General features: G+C 45.1%; 1 protein-coding gene across 2 annotated transcripts in view; it reads left to right on the forward strand.

Moving 5' to 3' along the window:
- The window catches only part of MARCHF11 (membrane associated ring-CH-type finger 11), a 205,822-nt gene extending 189,819 nt beyond the window's left edge, over positions 1 to 16,003 (forward strand). The window contains exon 4 of one of the 2 annotated variants that reach the window (XM_073632699.1): positions 15,569 to 16,003. In XM_073632699.1, the coding sequence (XP_073488800.1) occupies positions 15,569 to 15,894 (326 nt within the window). In that variant the 3' untranslated portion in view covers positions 15,895 to 16,003. The remainder of the gene's footprint in view (positions 1 to 15,568) is intronic. The other variant, XM_073632698.1, reaches the window with a different exon arrangement.
- The last annotated feature ends 856 nt before the right edge of the window (positions 16,004 to 16,859 follow it).

The following is a 16,859-nucleotide window of genomic DNA, read 5'->3' on the forward strand; positions in this document are numbered from 1 at the left end:
TTTGAAGCACTGACAGGTGGCACTGATTGGCACTGATTGGAAGCACTGATTGGCACTGACAGGTGGCACTGATTGGAAGCACTGATTGGCACTGGCAGGTGGCACTGATTGGGACAGATTGGCACTGACAGGTGGCACTGATTGGAAGCACTAATTGGCACTGGCAGGTGGCACTAATTGGCACTGATTGGAAACACAGATTGGCACTGACAGGTGGCACTGATTGGAAGCACTGATTGGCACTGGCAGGTGGCACTGACTGGGGGAGATTCACATTGAGCAGATCATGAGGCTTGTAAGATCCGCTCAGAGTGTGAAACTGTTGTGTAATGTAACTGCATGCAGGGAGAGGGCTGTCACTCAGTGGTAATGTCGGGGATGGGCGCTGGACCGAACACCAGCCAATGATTGGGTTGCTTAAGAAAGGGGGCGGAGCCACATACACATAGCAGCCTGCCCAGGCCCGATCCCATTAGCTGGTGTTTGATAGCCGTTCGGTCCCACCCATCCCCGATATTATGGTTGAATTATGACAGCGCCTCTCTCTCCCTGCATGCTGTTACATTACATGACAGTTTCACACTCTGAGCAGATCTTACAAGTCTCATGATCTGCTCAATGTGATACTGTCTCACAATCACAGGCAGCGGGGGCTACTCACTGCTTGTATGCAGCCTTTCACAGCAGCCCAGGCAGATCTCGGGACACTAACACACACAGGGTGATTAGGGTGTGCCCAGGCACATCCGGCTCACCCCATGTGCACGCCTATGACGCAAGTTTAACGCAGTATATATCAGTGCGTTACTGCACGTTTAATGCAGCATATTTGAGTATGTTACTGGATGTTTAACGCAGTATATATCAGTGCTTTACTGCATGTTTGACACAGTATATTTGAGTGTGTTACTTTATGTTTAATGCAGTATATATCAGTGCGTTACTGCATGTTTAACACAGTATATTTGAGTGTGTTACTGCATGTTTAAAGCAGTATATATCAGTGCATTACTGCACGTTTAATGGAGTATATTTGAGCATGTTTAACGCAGTATTTTTCAGTGCGTTAGTGCACATTTACCACAGTATATTGCAGTGCGTTAGTGCACATTTACCACAGTATATTGCAGTGCTTCAGTGCAGTTTTACTGCAGTATATTGTAGTGTGTCAGTGGAGTGTGTCTGTGTAATGAGTACTCAAGTTAAAGTGCACCAAACACCACTTTCCATTGATTAAAGTGCATCCACATACACATTTCCACATCTTTATTACATTTTGTTAGTAAACGTCCACCCCATCATGTCTGGGAGGCCAACAAGGAGAGGCACTGTGAGATGGCCAGCAGCGTACGTGTCTACAGGCAAAGGTGCACGTGGTCTGTTCTCAGGCAGTTCATCATTTCCTCTGTTTAGTGATGTTGCCCATGCCATCCAGCCACAGCATGCAGAGGAGGTGGTGGACTGGCTTACTAAACCATCTTCATCCTCCTCATCCTCCATCACCCAAGCAGAGACTAGTGCACAGTCCACTGCAGCTGCCAGAGAGGTTTACTCTGCCTCCTTGTCCACAGCTACTCCTGCCATAGCCCCAGCATCAGGCATGGAGGAGTCAGCTGAGTTATTTGAACACAGCATCAGCCACTTGCTCCTTGATGATGCACAGCCATTACTTGATTCTGATGTTGGTTCTAAGGTTGAGGAAGGTAGGAACATTAGCCTATAGAGAAGGGAGAACACTGGTAAACAACAAATTAGCAGTCATGTTCCCCCAACCGCAGTGTATTGCCAAGTTGTTGCCAGTAATATTGAGGATGGAGAGGATGATGATGAGGTCACTGACAAGACTTGGGTGCTGGATAGAGCAGAGGAGGAAAGTGAGGGTGAGGCACAACCCCAAAGAGGCAGCCATCATGGAAGAGTAGAGAGCCGTCACCCTATTCCACCAGATTGCGGAGCTGTTATCTCCCGGCCTACTTCCTACAGCTCAGCTGTTTGGGCCTTTTTTTAGCACTTATGAAGCCGATCGCACTGTTGCAATTTGCAAACTTTTCCTCAAGCACATCAAGTGTGGCAAAACCACCAGCCATTTTGGTACCACATGCTTGACAAGGCATTTAACCATCCACCATTCAGCCCATTGGCAAGAGCACCTGAAAGCCACACAACAGGGATGCAATTCTGCTCCTTCTCACTCCTCACATTTCCGGTCTACCCCCGCTATACATCATGACCTCTCAGCAACCTCCACTGACAGGGATGATGGTGTAGCGCAGGGTGTCCCAGGTCCTTGCAGCACGTCTGCCAGTAGCACACCACCAGCTGTAGTCTATAGCAGGCAAATTTCTCTGCCCCATCTGCTGCAGCAAAAAAAAAAAATAGTCACTGCCACCCACATGCCCAGCGTCTAAATTAAAGCTTGTCAAAGCTGCTGGCTTTACAAATCCTGCCTTTCCGTCTGGTGGATTCTGCCCCCTTCCGTGAATTTGCAGAATGTGCTGTACCACAATGACAGGTTCCCAGTGACTATTTTTTTTCATGTAAGGCTATTCAAGCTCTCTACCATCACGTGGAAGGCAATGTTGTGGCATTGTTGGTCAAGGCAGTTAGCCACAAGGTCTACGTTACTGCTGACACATGGTCCAGCAAGCATGGTCAGGGACGATATATTTTGTTCGCAGCACACTAGGTAACTGTGCTTGCAACTCGCAAGGATGCAGGACAGAGCTCAGTGCTGCAGCTTGTTGTGCCGCCACATTTCCATACAGCTAGTGGTGATGATGCAAGATTTGTCAGCTCCACCCCCTCTTTCTCCTCCTCCACCTACATGCCCTCTTCTGCTGAATTTTCCCATGAACCGCAAGTACCCCCTACGTGTTCAAGGGGCTATTCAAAGAGTCAGGCTAAAAGGTGCCATGCAGTGCTTCAGCTGGCCTGTCTAGGGGACAGGAGCCACGCTGGAACAGAGATTCTTGCAGCTCTGCAAGGGAAGACCCAGAGGTAGTTTATCCCATGCCAGCTGGAGCCTGGAATGGTGGTGTGCAAAAATGGCACAAACCTCTTGTCCGCCCTTAGACAGGGAAAGTTAACACATGTGCCATGCATAGCGCATGTCCTCAATTTGGTGGCGCAGCGTTTTTTTTAAATAGGTACCCAGGGTTGGAAGATCTGCTAAAGCTTTGGGTATGGATAAAAATGGGTTATATCAGCCCCCAAAATTTTCACTGGCCTGCTCGCATTTTGCGAGTGAATATTAATTGAGGGCGAGTATTCCGGCTCGGGCAGGGGGTGCATCTGCTTGGCTCGGGCTGGGGCCAGGTCGGCTCGCCTTGGGCAGGTCCACTTGGCTCGAGTAAGGAGCATGTCTGCTTGGCTCAGACAAGCTACACAACCTTCCCCAGTCATCTCTATGGAGGGCTCGTGTGCCGCGCTGCACGCTGGGAAGTGTAGTTTCCACTGCAGTCCCACAGATTCTCTTCTCACTGACATGGCAGACAGGAGGCAGCGGAGGAGACACTCGTCCCAGGACAGCGAGGAGGAGGAAGAAGAGTCCGGCAGGGAGAGCGCAGGCTTCAGGGAACAACCTACTAGGAAGAAGTGAGAACCGAGAGGTCGGGGAGACAGTCAGAGACAAGTCCTTGTGTGTAAGTGTGCACAGGCTGGCAGTGTACAGGGATGGTGAGCACAGGCTGCCCACTTACTGACTCACACACCTACCTACCTTATTCAACTAAGAAGTGGAGCACAGTGCAGCCACCCATAGCAGCCTATCAGAACTCAGCTCAATGAGACCACACACCATTGTAAGGCAGGCTCTGATTGGTTACTAGTGATACTGCACTGAGTGTTCATGTTCTTGTCTCTAAAGTGTAAGGATGTACAGACAGTTGGGCTTAGTCACTCAGTGCAGTAGCCATAGCAACTTTACAGTCCATTCATTTAAATGGGGATGCCCTACACAAGGCAAAGTAGCTCATTGAGCCTTTTTTTTTTACACCACCAATTTTTACAGTGTTTGCACATGTTTGCACATTTTTGCATGCAGAAAAATGGATGTCAGCTTGCAGTGTTTGGGATGCCATTTACAATGAACCGCGCAGCAAATGTGATGTGGTTTTAGCACGTTTTATAAATGCATGCAGAACTACGCAATTTTGCATGTGTTTACAAAACGCGCAGGTGTGAGTGGAGCCTTAGGGATGGGTTCAGTGCAAACCCAAAAAGAAGGTGTCACTCCCACCCAGTCACCTAGTGTAGCACACCTCTCAACCCTGCAGCCTGTATGTAGCGCATATTTACTTAACAAGGCAGTAATGATGTGTATGGTGTCTATAGCAGCCAATCGTATCTTATCCTTATTTTATGTATCAAAGTCAGATCAATGAAATATGCTTTATGTTAATATTGTTGTTGTTAATATTTATTTTTGAACCTTAATTCTGCATAAAACATTTAACAGTGTCATTTCATGAGATAATATTAAGAGGTCATGTTTAGAGGTGGAATTGGGGGCAGGACAGGGTAGGGATTGGGTGGAGCAACTGCTGGAGAGTAAGTCTTAAGGCCTTTTTTGAAAATTTTTTATGCCCTGCGTTATAGGATACGTGTGTTGGGAACATGATGACATTGACTAGACTCAAGGTGTTTCGTGGCCAGTTGACACTCATCAGGAGAAAATGCATAGTATATCTGAAAAAAATGAAAAAAAGTACCAAATAGGATCTAATGTTTTGCCCAGATGGTAAGAAAAAAGGTAGGGACAAGGAGAAACAAGATGTATATCTCCCTGGAATACTTGCATATGAATTGTTCTCATAAGCAGTATTGCAAGTCAGGATCTGTGAAGCGAGTCTATCCCAGGAGCTGAGGGAATGAGCCCAAGGAAGAAGCGAATGCACCGACACAGCCCAGAAGCACCCTCCGAACGTAATGGGCTAGGGTGAAAAAAATCCAAACATGTCTGTAGAGTAAATGATATAGGACCACTATATGTGAATAGTACCGGTATGTACATATTCATGGAATATAAACCAACACCCATTATTGTCTAAAAAAGTGGTAGATACAAAGTGAAGGGAATCATATACCACTTAAAGAGAAAAGAAAGGAAAAAAGTGAAAAATCGCATGAAAATCATGTGATTCCCCAACAGGTAAATTGGTGAGTAAAAACAGAAAGGTGTGCGCTCTTGGTGATAAAGAGGAAATCAAAGGCATAGTTACCTGATAAAATTGCACATGCTCCAAAACATGGTGTGCATGTGTGAGGAGAAAAGCCAGAGTGTGAACAAGACTCCCAGTGGGGGTACAAGTAACACCCAACATTCCCCGGGCTCCCATACATATTCATTGATTATAAACCAACACCCATTGTTGCCTGAAAAAGTGAAAAGCAGGGTGAATACAAAATGAAGGAAATCATATGCCACATAAAGAGAAGAGGAAATAAAAAGGTGAAAAATCGCATGAAAATCATGCAATTCCCCAAACTGAACAGGGGGTTGTTCAGCCCATTGCTAGGCAAAGGTATATTTTGATTGGCTAAATTTGTTGGGAGCATATACAAATAAATAATGTCAAATAATCTATACCACTAAGGCCCCTTTCACACGATCGGACCGTTCAGGTCCGCATTTCAGTTTTGACGGCGGACCTGAACGGGCGATCCATGTTAGCCTATGGAGCGTCGGATGTCAGCGGAGACATGTCCGCTGACATCCGACCCTGTCCGATCCGCTAAAAGCAGACGTATGGCTCTACGTCCAGATCCGTCGCTGGCGGATCGGATCGGGTGAGATCTGACGAAAACGGACACGCTGTCCGTTTTCGTCCGATCCCTCCATAGGCGGCAGCGGCGCCTGACAAGCCCCTCCCCGCTCAGTGAGCAGAGAGGGACCTGTCATCCGCCGGCTCAGCGGAGATCAACGGACTGATCTCCCGCTGAGCCGGCGGACCGAGGCGGGCTCCGTAGAAACGGAGCCCGCCTCGTGTGAAAGGGGCCTAAGTCCCAACCTTTTTCCCGACAAGTAATACAAAAACAGTGTTTTTCAAAAAACGATGGCCATCTTATATAAAATTAGTATTGTGTTAGATTTGTAAAACTATAGAGATCTTCAGAAGTCTTTCAGGAAGCTGGCTGTTGAACCAGCAAGGTTGAGTGTTAAAATGACTGGCTGCAAATAAGTAAAGGTAGCCATACACTAGAAGTGCGCATCTTTACTTGCCTAACGATTCGATCCGATTACGATTATCAGGTCAACGATTCGATTCGATTCCGCGATGCATCACGATGCATCAAGATTATTGCGTGCGGTTTTCATTAAAAAAAAAATTCAAGCAGTCAGGAGAACTCCATTTTTTTTTTTTATCTGTTCTTAAAAAAAAAAACACAACAGACATGATACAGGACATGGTCAGAGACTGCAGACATGATACAGGAGATGGTCAGAGACTGCAGATATAGTACAGGAGACGGTCAGAGACTGCAGACATGATACAGGAGATGGTCAGAGACTGCAGACATAATACAGGAGATGGTCAGAGACTGCAGACATGATACAGGTGATGGTCAGAGACTGCAGACATAGTACAGGAGACGGTCAGAGACTGCAGACATAGTACAGGAGATGGTCAAAGACTGCAGACATAATACAGGAGATGGTCAGAGACTGCAGACATTATACAGGAGATGGTCAGAGACTGCAGACATGATACAGGAGATGGTCAGAGTCTGCAGACATTATACAAGAGATGGTCAGAGGCTGCAGACATTATACAGGAGATGGCGAGAGACTGCAGACATTATACAGGAGATGGTGAGAGACTGCAGACATGGTACAGGAGATGGTCAGAGACTGCGGACGTGATACAGGAGATGGTCAGAGACTGCAGACATAGTACAGGAGATGGTCAGAGACTGCGGGCATGATACGGGAGATGGTCAGAGACTGCAGACATTATACAGGAGATGGTCAAAGACTGCAGACATGATACAGGAGATGGTCAGAGACTGCAGACATTATACAGGAGATGATCAGAGACTGCAGACATGGTACAGGAGATGGTCAGAGACTGCAGACATAATACAGGAGATGATCAGAGACTGCAGACATGGTACAAGAGATGGTCAGAGACTGCAGACATTATACAGGAGATGGTCAGAGACTGCAGACATGATACAGGAGATGGTCAGAGACTGCAGACATGATACAGGAGAAGATCAGAGACTGCAGACATAATACAGGAGATGATCAGAGACTGCAGACATGGTACAAGAGATGGTCAGAGACTGCAGACATTATACAGGAGATGGTCAGAGACTGCGGACGTGATACAGGAGATGGTCAGAGACTGCAGACATATTACAGGAGATGGTCAGAGACTGCGGGCATGATACAGGAGATGATCAGAGACTGCAATCATAGTACAGGAGATGGTCAGAGACTGCAGACATAATACAGGAGATGATCAGAGACTGCAGACATGGTACAAGAGATGGTCAGAGACTGCAGACATTATACAGGAGATGGTCAGAGACTGCAGACATGATACAGGAGATGGTCAGAGACTGCAGACATGATACAGGAGATGATCAGACACTGCAGACATAATACAGCAGATGATCAGAGACTGCAGACATAATACAGGAGATGATCAGAGACTGCAGACATGGTACAGGAGATGGTCAGAGACTGCAGACATGGTACAAGAGATGGTCAGAGACTGCAGACATTATACAGGAGATGGTCAGAGACTGCAGACATGATACAGGAGATGGTCAGAGACTGCAGACATGATACAGGAGATAGTCAGAGACTGCAGACATTATACAAGAGATGGTCAGAGACTGCAGACATTATACAGGAGATGGCGAGAGACTGCAGACATTATACAAGAGATGGTCAGAGACTGCAGACATTATACAGGAGATGGCGAGAGACTGCAGACATTATACAGGAGATGGTCAGAGACTGCAGACATGGTACAGGAGATGGTCAGAGACTGCGGACGTGATACAGGAGACGGTCAGAGACTGCAGACATAGTACAGGAGATGGTCAAAGACTGCAGACATAATACAGGAGATGGTCAGAGACTGCAGACATTATACAGGAGATGGTCAGAGACTGCAGACATGATACAGGAGATGGTCAGAGACTGCAGACATTATACAAGAGATGGTCAGAGGCTGCAGACATTATACAGGAGATGGCGAGAGACTGCAGACATTATACAGGAGATGGTGAGAGACTGCAGACATGGTACAGGAGATGGTCAGAGACTGCGGACGTGATACAGGAGATGGTCAGAGACTGCAGACATAGTACAGGAGATGGTCAGAGACTGCGGGCATGATACGGGAGATGGTCAGAGACTGCAGACATTATACAGGAGATGGTCAAAGACTGCAGACATGATACAGGAGATGGTCAGAGACTGCAGACATTATACAGGAGATGATCAGAGACTGCAGACATGGTACAGGAGATGGTCAGAGACTGCAGACATAATACAGGAGATGATCAGAGACTGCAGACATGGTACAAGAGATGGTCAGAGACTGCAGACATTATACAGGAGATGGTCAGAGACTGCAGACATGATACAGGAGATGGTCAGAGACTGCAGACATGATACAGGAGAAGATCAGAGACTGCAGACATAATACAGGAGATGATCAGAGACTGCAGACATGGTACAAGAGATGGTCAGAGACTGCAGACATTATACAGGAGATGGTCAGAGACTGCGGACGTGATACAGGAGATGGTCAGAGACTGCAGACATATTACAGGAGATGGTCAGAGACTGCGGGCATGATACAGGAGATGATCAGAGACTGCAATCATAGTACAGGAGATGGTCAGAGACTGCAGACATAATACAGGAGATGATCAGAGACTGCAGACATGGTACAAGAGATGGTCAGAGACTGCAGACATTATACAGGAGATGGTCAGAGACTGCAGACATGATACAGGAGATGGTCAGAGACTGCAGACATGATACAGGAGATGATCAGACACTGCAGACATAATACAGCAGATGATCAGAGACTGCAGACATAATACAGGAGATGATCAGAGACTGCAGACATGGTACAGGAGATGGTCAGAGACTGCAGACATGGTACAAGAGATGGTCAGAGACTGCAGACATTATACAGGAGATGGTCAGAGACTGCAGACATGATACAGGAGATGGTCAGAGACTGCAGACATGATACAGGAGATAGTCAGAGACTGCAGACATTATACAAGAGATGGTCAGAGACTGCAGACATTATACAGGAGATGGCGAGAGACTGCAGACATTATACAGGAGATGGTCAGAGACTGCAGACATGGTACAGGAGATGGTCAGAGACTGCGGACGTGATACAGGAGATGGTCAGAGACTGCAGACATAGTACAGGAGATGGTCAGAGACTGCGGGCATGATACGGGAGATGGTCAGAGACTGCAGACATTATACAGGAGATGGTCAAAGACTGCAGACATGATACAGGAGATGGTCAGAGACTGCAGACATGATACAGGAGATGGTCAGAGACTGCGGGCATGATACGGGAGATGGTCAGAGACTGCAGACATTATACAGGAGATGGTCAAAGACTGCAGACATTATACAGGAGATGGTCAGAGACTGCAGACATGATACAGGAGATGGTCAGAGACTGCAGACATGATACAGGAGAAGATCAGAGACTGCAGATATAATACAGGAGATGATCAGAGACTGCAGACATGGTACAAGAGATGATCAGAGACTGCAGACATTATACAGGAGATGGTCAGAGACTCCGGGCATTATACAGGAGATGGTCAGAGACTGCAAACATTATACAGGAGATGGTCAGAGACTGCGGACGTGATACAGGAGATGGTCAGAGACTACAGACATATTACAGGAGATGGTCAGAGACTGCGGGCATGATACAGGAGATGATCAGAGACTGCAATCATAGTACAGGAGATGGTCAGAGACAGCAGACATAATACAGGAGATGATCAGAGACTGCAGACATGGTACAAGAGATGGTCAGAGACTGCAGACATTATGCAGGAGATGGTCAGAGACTGCAGACATGATACAGGAGATGGTCAGAGACTGCAGACATGATAAAGGAGATGATCAGACACTGCAGACATAATACAGCAGATGATCAGAGACTGCAGACATAATACAGGAGATGATCAGAGACTGCAGACATGGTACAGGAGATGATCAGAGGCTGCAGACATGGTACAAGAGATGGTCAGAGACTGCAGACATTATACAGGAGATGGTCAGAGACTGCAGACATGATACAGGAGATGGTCAGAGACTGCAGACATGATACAGGAGATAGAGACTGCAGACATTATACAAGAGATGGTCAGAGACTGCAGACATTATACAGAAGATGGCGAGAGACTGCAGACATTATACAGGAGATGGTGAGAGACTGCAGACATGGTACAGGAGATGGTCAGAGACTGCGGACGTGATACAGGAGATGGTCAGAGACTGCAGACATAGTACAGGAGATGGTCAGAGACTGCGGGCATGATACGGGAGATGGTCAGAGACTGCAGACATTATACAGGAGATGGTCAAAGACTGCAGACATGATACAGGAGATGGTCAGAGACTGCGGACATTATACAGGAGATGATCAGAGACTGCAGACATGGTACAGGAGATGGTCAGAGACTGCAGACATAATACAGGAGATGATCAGAGACTGCAGACATGGTACAAGAAATGGTCAGAGACTGCAGACATTATACAGGAGATGGTCAGAGACTGCAGACATGATACAGGAGATGGTCAGAGACTGCAGACATGATACAGGAGAAGATCAGAGACTGCAGACATAATACAGGAGATGATCAGAGACTGCAGACATGGTACAAGAGATGGTCAGAGACTGCAGACATTATACAGGAGATGGTCAGAGACTCCAGGCATTATACAGGAGATGGTCAGAGACTGCAGACATTATACAGGAGATGGTCAGAGACTGCGGACGTGATACAGGAGATGGTCAGAGACTGCAGACATATTACAGGAGATGGTCAGAGACTGCAGACATGATACAGGAGATGGTCAGAGACTGCAGACATGATACAGGAGATGATCAGAGACTGCAGACATAATACAGGAGATGATCAGAGACTGCAGACATGGTACAAGAGACGGTCAGAAACTGCAGACATGGTAGAAGAGATGGTCAGAGACTGCAGACATTATACAGGAGATGGTCAGAGACTGCAGACATAGTGCAGGAGACGGTCAGAGACTGCAGACATAGTACAGGAGATGGTCAGAGACTGCAGACATAGTACAGGAGATGGTCAGAGACTGCAGACATAATACAGGAGATGGTCAGAGACTGCAGACATTATACAGGAGATGGTCAGAGACTGCAGACATGATACAGGAGATGGTCAGAGACTGCAGACATAATACATGAGACGGTCAGAGACTGCAGACATTATACAGGAGACGGTCAGAGACTGCAGACATAGTACAGGAGATGATCAGAGACTGCAGACATAGTACAGGAGATGGTCAGAGACTGCAGACATTGTACAGGAGATGGTCAGAGACTGCAGACATTATACAGGAGATGGTCAGAGACTGCAGACATGATACAGGAGATGGTCAGAGACTGCAGACATTATACAGGAGATGGTCAGAGACTGCAGACATAATACAGGAGATGGTCAGAGACTGCAGACATTATACAGGAGATGGTCAGAGACTGCAGACATGATACAGGAGATGGTCAGAGACTGCAGACATGATACAGGAGATGGTCAGAGACTGCAGACATTATACAGGAGACGGTCAGAGACTGCAGACATAGTACAGGAGATGATCAGAGACTGCAGACATTGTACAGGAGATGGTCAGAGACTGCAGACATTGTACAGGAGATGGTCAGAGACTGCAGACATTATACAGGAGATGGTCAGAGACTGCAGACATGATACAGGAGATGGTCAGAGACTGCAGACATTATACAGGAGATGGTCAGAGACTGCAGACATTATACAGGAGATGGTCAGAGACTGCAGACATTATACAGGAGATGGTCAGAGACTGCAGACATTATACAGGAGATGGTCAGAGACTGCAGACATGATACAGGAGATGATCAGAGACTGCAGACATGATACAGGAGATGGTCAGAGATTGCAGACATAATACAGGAGATGATCAGAGACTACAGACATGGTACAAGAGATGGTTAGAGACTGCAGACATGGTACAAGAGATGGTCAGAGACTGCAGACATTATACAGGAGATGATCAGAGACTGCAGACATGGTACAAGAGACGGTCAGAGACTGCAGACATGGTACAAGAGATGGTCAGAGACTGTAGACATTATACAGGAGATGGTCAGAGACTGCAGACATGATACAGGAGATGGTCAGAGACTGCAGACATAATACAGGAGATGATCAGAGACTGCAGACATAATACAGGAGATGATCAGAGACTGCAGACATGGTACAGGAGATGGTCAGAGACTGCAGACATTATACAGGAGATGGTCAGAGACTGCAGACATGGTACAGGATATTGTCAGAGACTGCAGACATAATACAGGAGATGATCAGAGACTGCAGACATGGTACAGGATATTGTCAGAGACTGCAGACATAATACAGGAGATGATCAGAGACTGCAGACATGGTACAGGATATTGTCAGAGACTGCAGACATAATACAGGAGATGATCAGAGACTGGGGACATGATGCACCAAGTAGCCAGCATTGGAATCTAATGCGCTGCTGCTGCCATGGAGACAGAGACCAGCGCTGTCAATAGCGGTGCCAGGACAGCAACCCTGGTTGTTCGCCCACTGGTCCACTGTCGGAGGATTCCCCCATCCACCTGGAATGTGTAGATGGGGGAATTGGATCTTCTTTTTTTTTTTTTTTTCAGTGTAATGACCAAACGAAAAAAAAAAAAAGATCAATATATGGGCTGCATAAGTGGCTTAGTGCTAACTGGATCTTGGAAGAACAGAGTGGGGAGGGAGACAGATAGGGAGAGAAAGGGACAGTTCAGTGATCAATGTGTAATGAAACATGCAGTGCTTACTCAATCAGGGATGAGGCTGGAAGTTCACACAGCTTGGAATGTGGAGCTGCTGACTGTTCTTCATATCTCCCCTCCCCCCCTCTCCTCTCTCTCCTTCACAGCTGTATGTCGGCATTGGAGAGTGGGCGGGCTGGGCAGACACAGGGGGGAGTGAGGAGGAGGGGCAGCTGTATGCAGTGTATTGTAATCTCCGTCCATTGCTGGGAGGGGGAGTGAACTTTGGTGGGCTGTGTGAGATGAGTGTCAGAGACACTCCGCTCAGCTGCAGCCACCAGCCCCTAAATGTACACACTGATTCTCCTGTCCTACAGATGGGAGAATCAGTCTTTTTTCTCCAAATGTCACAGGGATAATGGGGGTGCTGGAAACACTGCAATGCCCCCCACAGTGCAGGATCTCCAGGGACTGGATGTGATGACAGCTACAGTGATCTGTCTCACAGCTCCGTGGGGCTCTGTACCCTGCACATTGGGAAGATGAGAGGGGTGTCCAGTGTCTGAGGAGGGGGAGTGCGTGGGTGGGGGCAGTAGCTGAGGCTACATCTTCCATTGACGGGGAATGGCGCCAGGCTCAGCCAGCCGATCGGTGGCTTGTCATCACCAGCAGACACTGCTGTGCGGGGGGAGGAGCCAGAATGACGTCATGCACAATCGATTACGGCTGGATACCGCATCGATGCCGAATCCGGAAGGGCAGAATCGCGATGCATCAGTGCGGCGATCATTTTCAACACCCCTACCATACACTAGTAAAATTTAGTTCTGAATTTTTCATTTGTTCGATTTTCTAATTGTTAGTGGGGTGAAATCAACGTCTCTTTTCAACCACAGTGACAAGAAAATTTGAAAGGGCAGGATGAAAAATGTTTCTTGAACAAACTACTTTCTAACGGTGTATATTGTTTTAGTTTGGGAAAGTCCTTTCATTCCAAAATTGAAAGTTAAAAGCAGAAGAAATCTGGAAGCACTTTAGTATGGACATTTGTCAAGGCATCGAAAATCCTGAGAATTTTTGTACACATTTTCATACTTATTTTTGTACAAGTGTACATTATAAAAAATCCACTAGTGCGTGTGGCCAGCCTAAAGTGTTTATTACCCCAACATTTCACATTCCTTAAATGTGCCCACTGTACCATGTACTTGTAGGAGAAAGTATCCTGTTCTCTTTGTATTGTTTCCTTTGTGTGAGATCCCTGGTTTTCTTAGTTTACAATTAAAAACTGACCACACTAAGCAGGAAAACACACCGTGGTCAGTTATCTAGCTATGCTGGGAACTCAGGCTGCTCTCCTCCTGCTTTTTTATATCTGTACACAAATGTTTTGCCTTTCATTTCTTTTTTAAACTGAATGGGTTGTTTTACAGGGTGATTGTTTAGGCTGGAGCTTACACCACTGACTGCCAATGACAGCCAAGATCCAGCTCAAAACATAAGGGGCTTCTATAAGCGTGTCCTTTTAGCACAACGTAAATAAATGTGCAATGTCATCCAGTAATTTTACAATAGACATGCTTGAAAATAACTGCCTGCACAATTCCAACTTCATCTTTTGTTAAATGTATAAATTATGCTAACAAGTTTTTTTTCTCTTGCATAGGCCATCCTGTAACACTGAAAATGAAAAAGTTGTAATAAACAGAAGGCAAACTTTTCAAACTTTGTTTTATGGCTTGGCCATTATGTTGGTTACATAAAACTTTCACTTTTGTGGTATGCTTGTACTAAGAAATCTTCAATTTATTAAGCTATAACAGATGTATTACTTGCCATAACTTGTGGCTTCTCACTGCTGAACATAGTGGGAAGGGACATTCTGCTGACTTCCATCATCCAATCACGTGCAAGCAAAAGTGCTGTTTTTTATATTTTCCTTGCAGTTGGGTATTCTTTGCAAAGTTAAACTTCACCACATTAACTAAGCTCTGGGGAAAACTCCCTTGCAACTTCCCTTAGAAAGTGAACAGCCTATTTGCTTTTAGAAGATAAACTCAACAGTGATTTAGCAAACTAAGGGGGTTATTTACTAAAGGAAAATCCACTTTGCACTGCAATTGCACTTGAAAGTGCACTGAAAGTGCACTTGGAAGTAAAGTCACTGTAGATCTAAGGAGGACATGCAAGGAAAATAAAAAAACAGAATTTTAGCTTGCACATGATTGGATGATAAAATCAGCAGAGCTTCCCCTCATATCAGATCTACCCCTTAGATTTAGAGCAACTGCACTTCCAAGTGCACTTTCAGGTGCATTTGTAGTGCAAAGTGGATTTGCCTTTCATAAATAACCCCCATTATGGCATTGACTTAAGTTCTAAAGAATTACTTTAGTGAATAAATCCTTTTTGTTATTTTTATACCTTTTTCTGTGAATTGTTTTTAGTTGCAAGTTGCTTGCTTTCATTGAATTTCTATGTAAAAAAATAAAGACTTGTTCTTGATTCATTAAAACATACATTTTCTATGATTTTAGGTCTAATTATCCATGAAGGAGCTGCTGTGTATAAGGTTTTTAGGCGGTGGAGGGCGGTGAACTTGCACTGGGATGTACTAAACTATGACAAAGCAACAGACATAGAAGAAAGCAGTCGTGCAGTGCCTTCAAACAGTAGGACATTATGGTTGCCATTGACTGCATTCCGTTCCCGGACATTGGTTCATCCAACACAGTTAAGCTCTCCCCGATTGCAGTGTGGATATGTATTGCTACATTTGTTCAGTCGAATGAGAACTCCTCCAGAAGAGTCCATAGAGGATAGTAATTCTGGTGAGGTTGTAATGAGAGTGACTTCGGTATGAGGAGGGACAAGAGCTCTTCTGAAAAGACAAAAAACATTCCTTAATGTGTGGACAGTATTTTTGAATGTTGGTGCAATGAACCCAAAGCACTTTTAAAGTATTTAAATATAAATATATATATATAAAAAACATTTTTTTAACTTAAGTCTTTTTTATAGAAGCTGTTATATTAAAAATACAGTTTTCAGAAACAAAATATCGTTTGCCGTCTTTGACTTTGTGTATATTTGCTTAACCTCTTCAATACCGAACATTTTTATCCCCTTCCTGCCCAGGCCAATTTTCAGCTTTCAGCGCTGTCACACTTTGAATGACAATTGCGTGGTCATGCAACACTGTTTCCAATTAAAATTTTTAGAATTTTTTTCACACAAATATTGCGTTCTTTTGGTGGTATTTTATCACCTCCTGGATTTTTTATTTTTTGCTAAATAAACTAAAAAGGACCGAAAACATTGAAAAAAAAAAACACGTGTTTTTCTTAGTTTCTGTTAACATTTTGCAAATAAATAATCTTTCTTATTAAATTTAGGCCAAAATTTATACTGCTACAGTTCTTTGGTGAAAATAACTCAAGTCAGTGTATGTTGTTTAGTCTGTAGGAAAGTTATAGCGTCCACAAATTATGAGATATATATATATATGAAAATCAATTAATCCTGATGTACTGATAGCCTGTTTCATTTCTTGAGGCTCAAAAATGCCAGGACAGTACAAATATTTCCCAAATGACCCTTTTTTGGAAAGTAGACAGTCCAAGGTATTTACTAAAAGGCATAGCAGGTTTTTTGAAGTTGTCATTTTTTTGTCACAATTTTTTTGAAAACTAAGAGATTACATTTAAAAAAATTTTTTTTTTAAATGTTTACATACTGTCACCAGTGCAGTATAGTGTCATCATATAACTGGCGTGGTGGTGATCAGGGACACTGACTGACGACAGTAGGTAGAAAAAAAAAATAAAA

This window comes from Aquarana catesbeiana, linkage group LG05 (genome assembly GCF_042186555.1).
Source record: "Aquarana catesbeiana isolate 2022-GZ linkage group LG05, ASM4218655v1, whole genome shotgun sequence".
Taxonomy (NCBI): domain Eukaryota; kingdom Metazoa; phylum Chordata; class Amphibia; order Anura; family Ranidae; genus Aquarana; species Aquarana catesbeiana.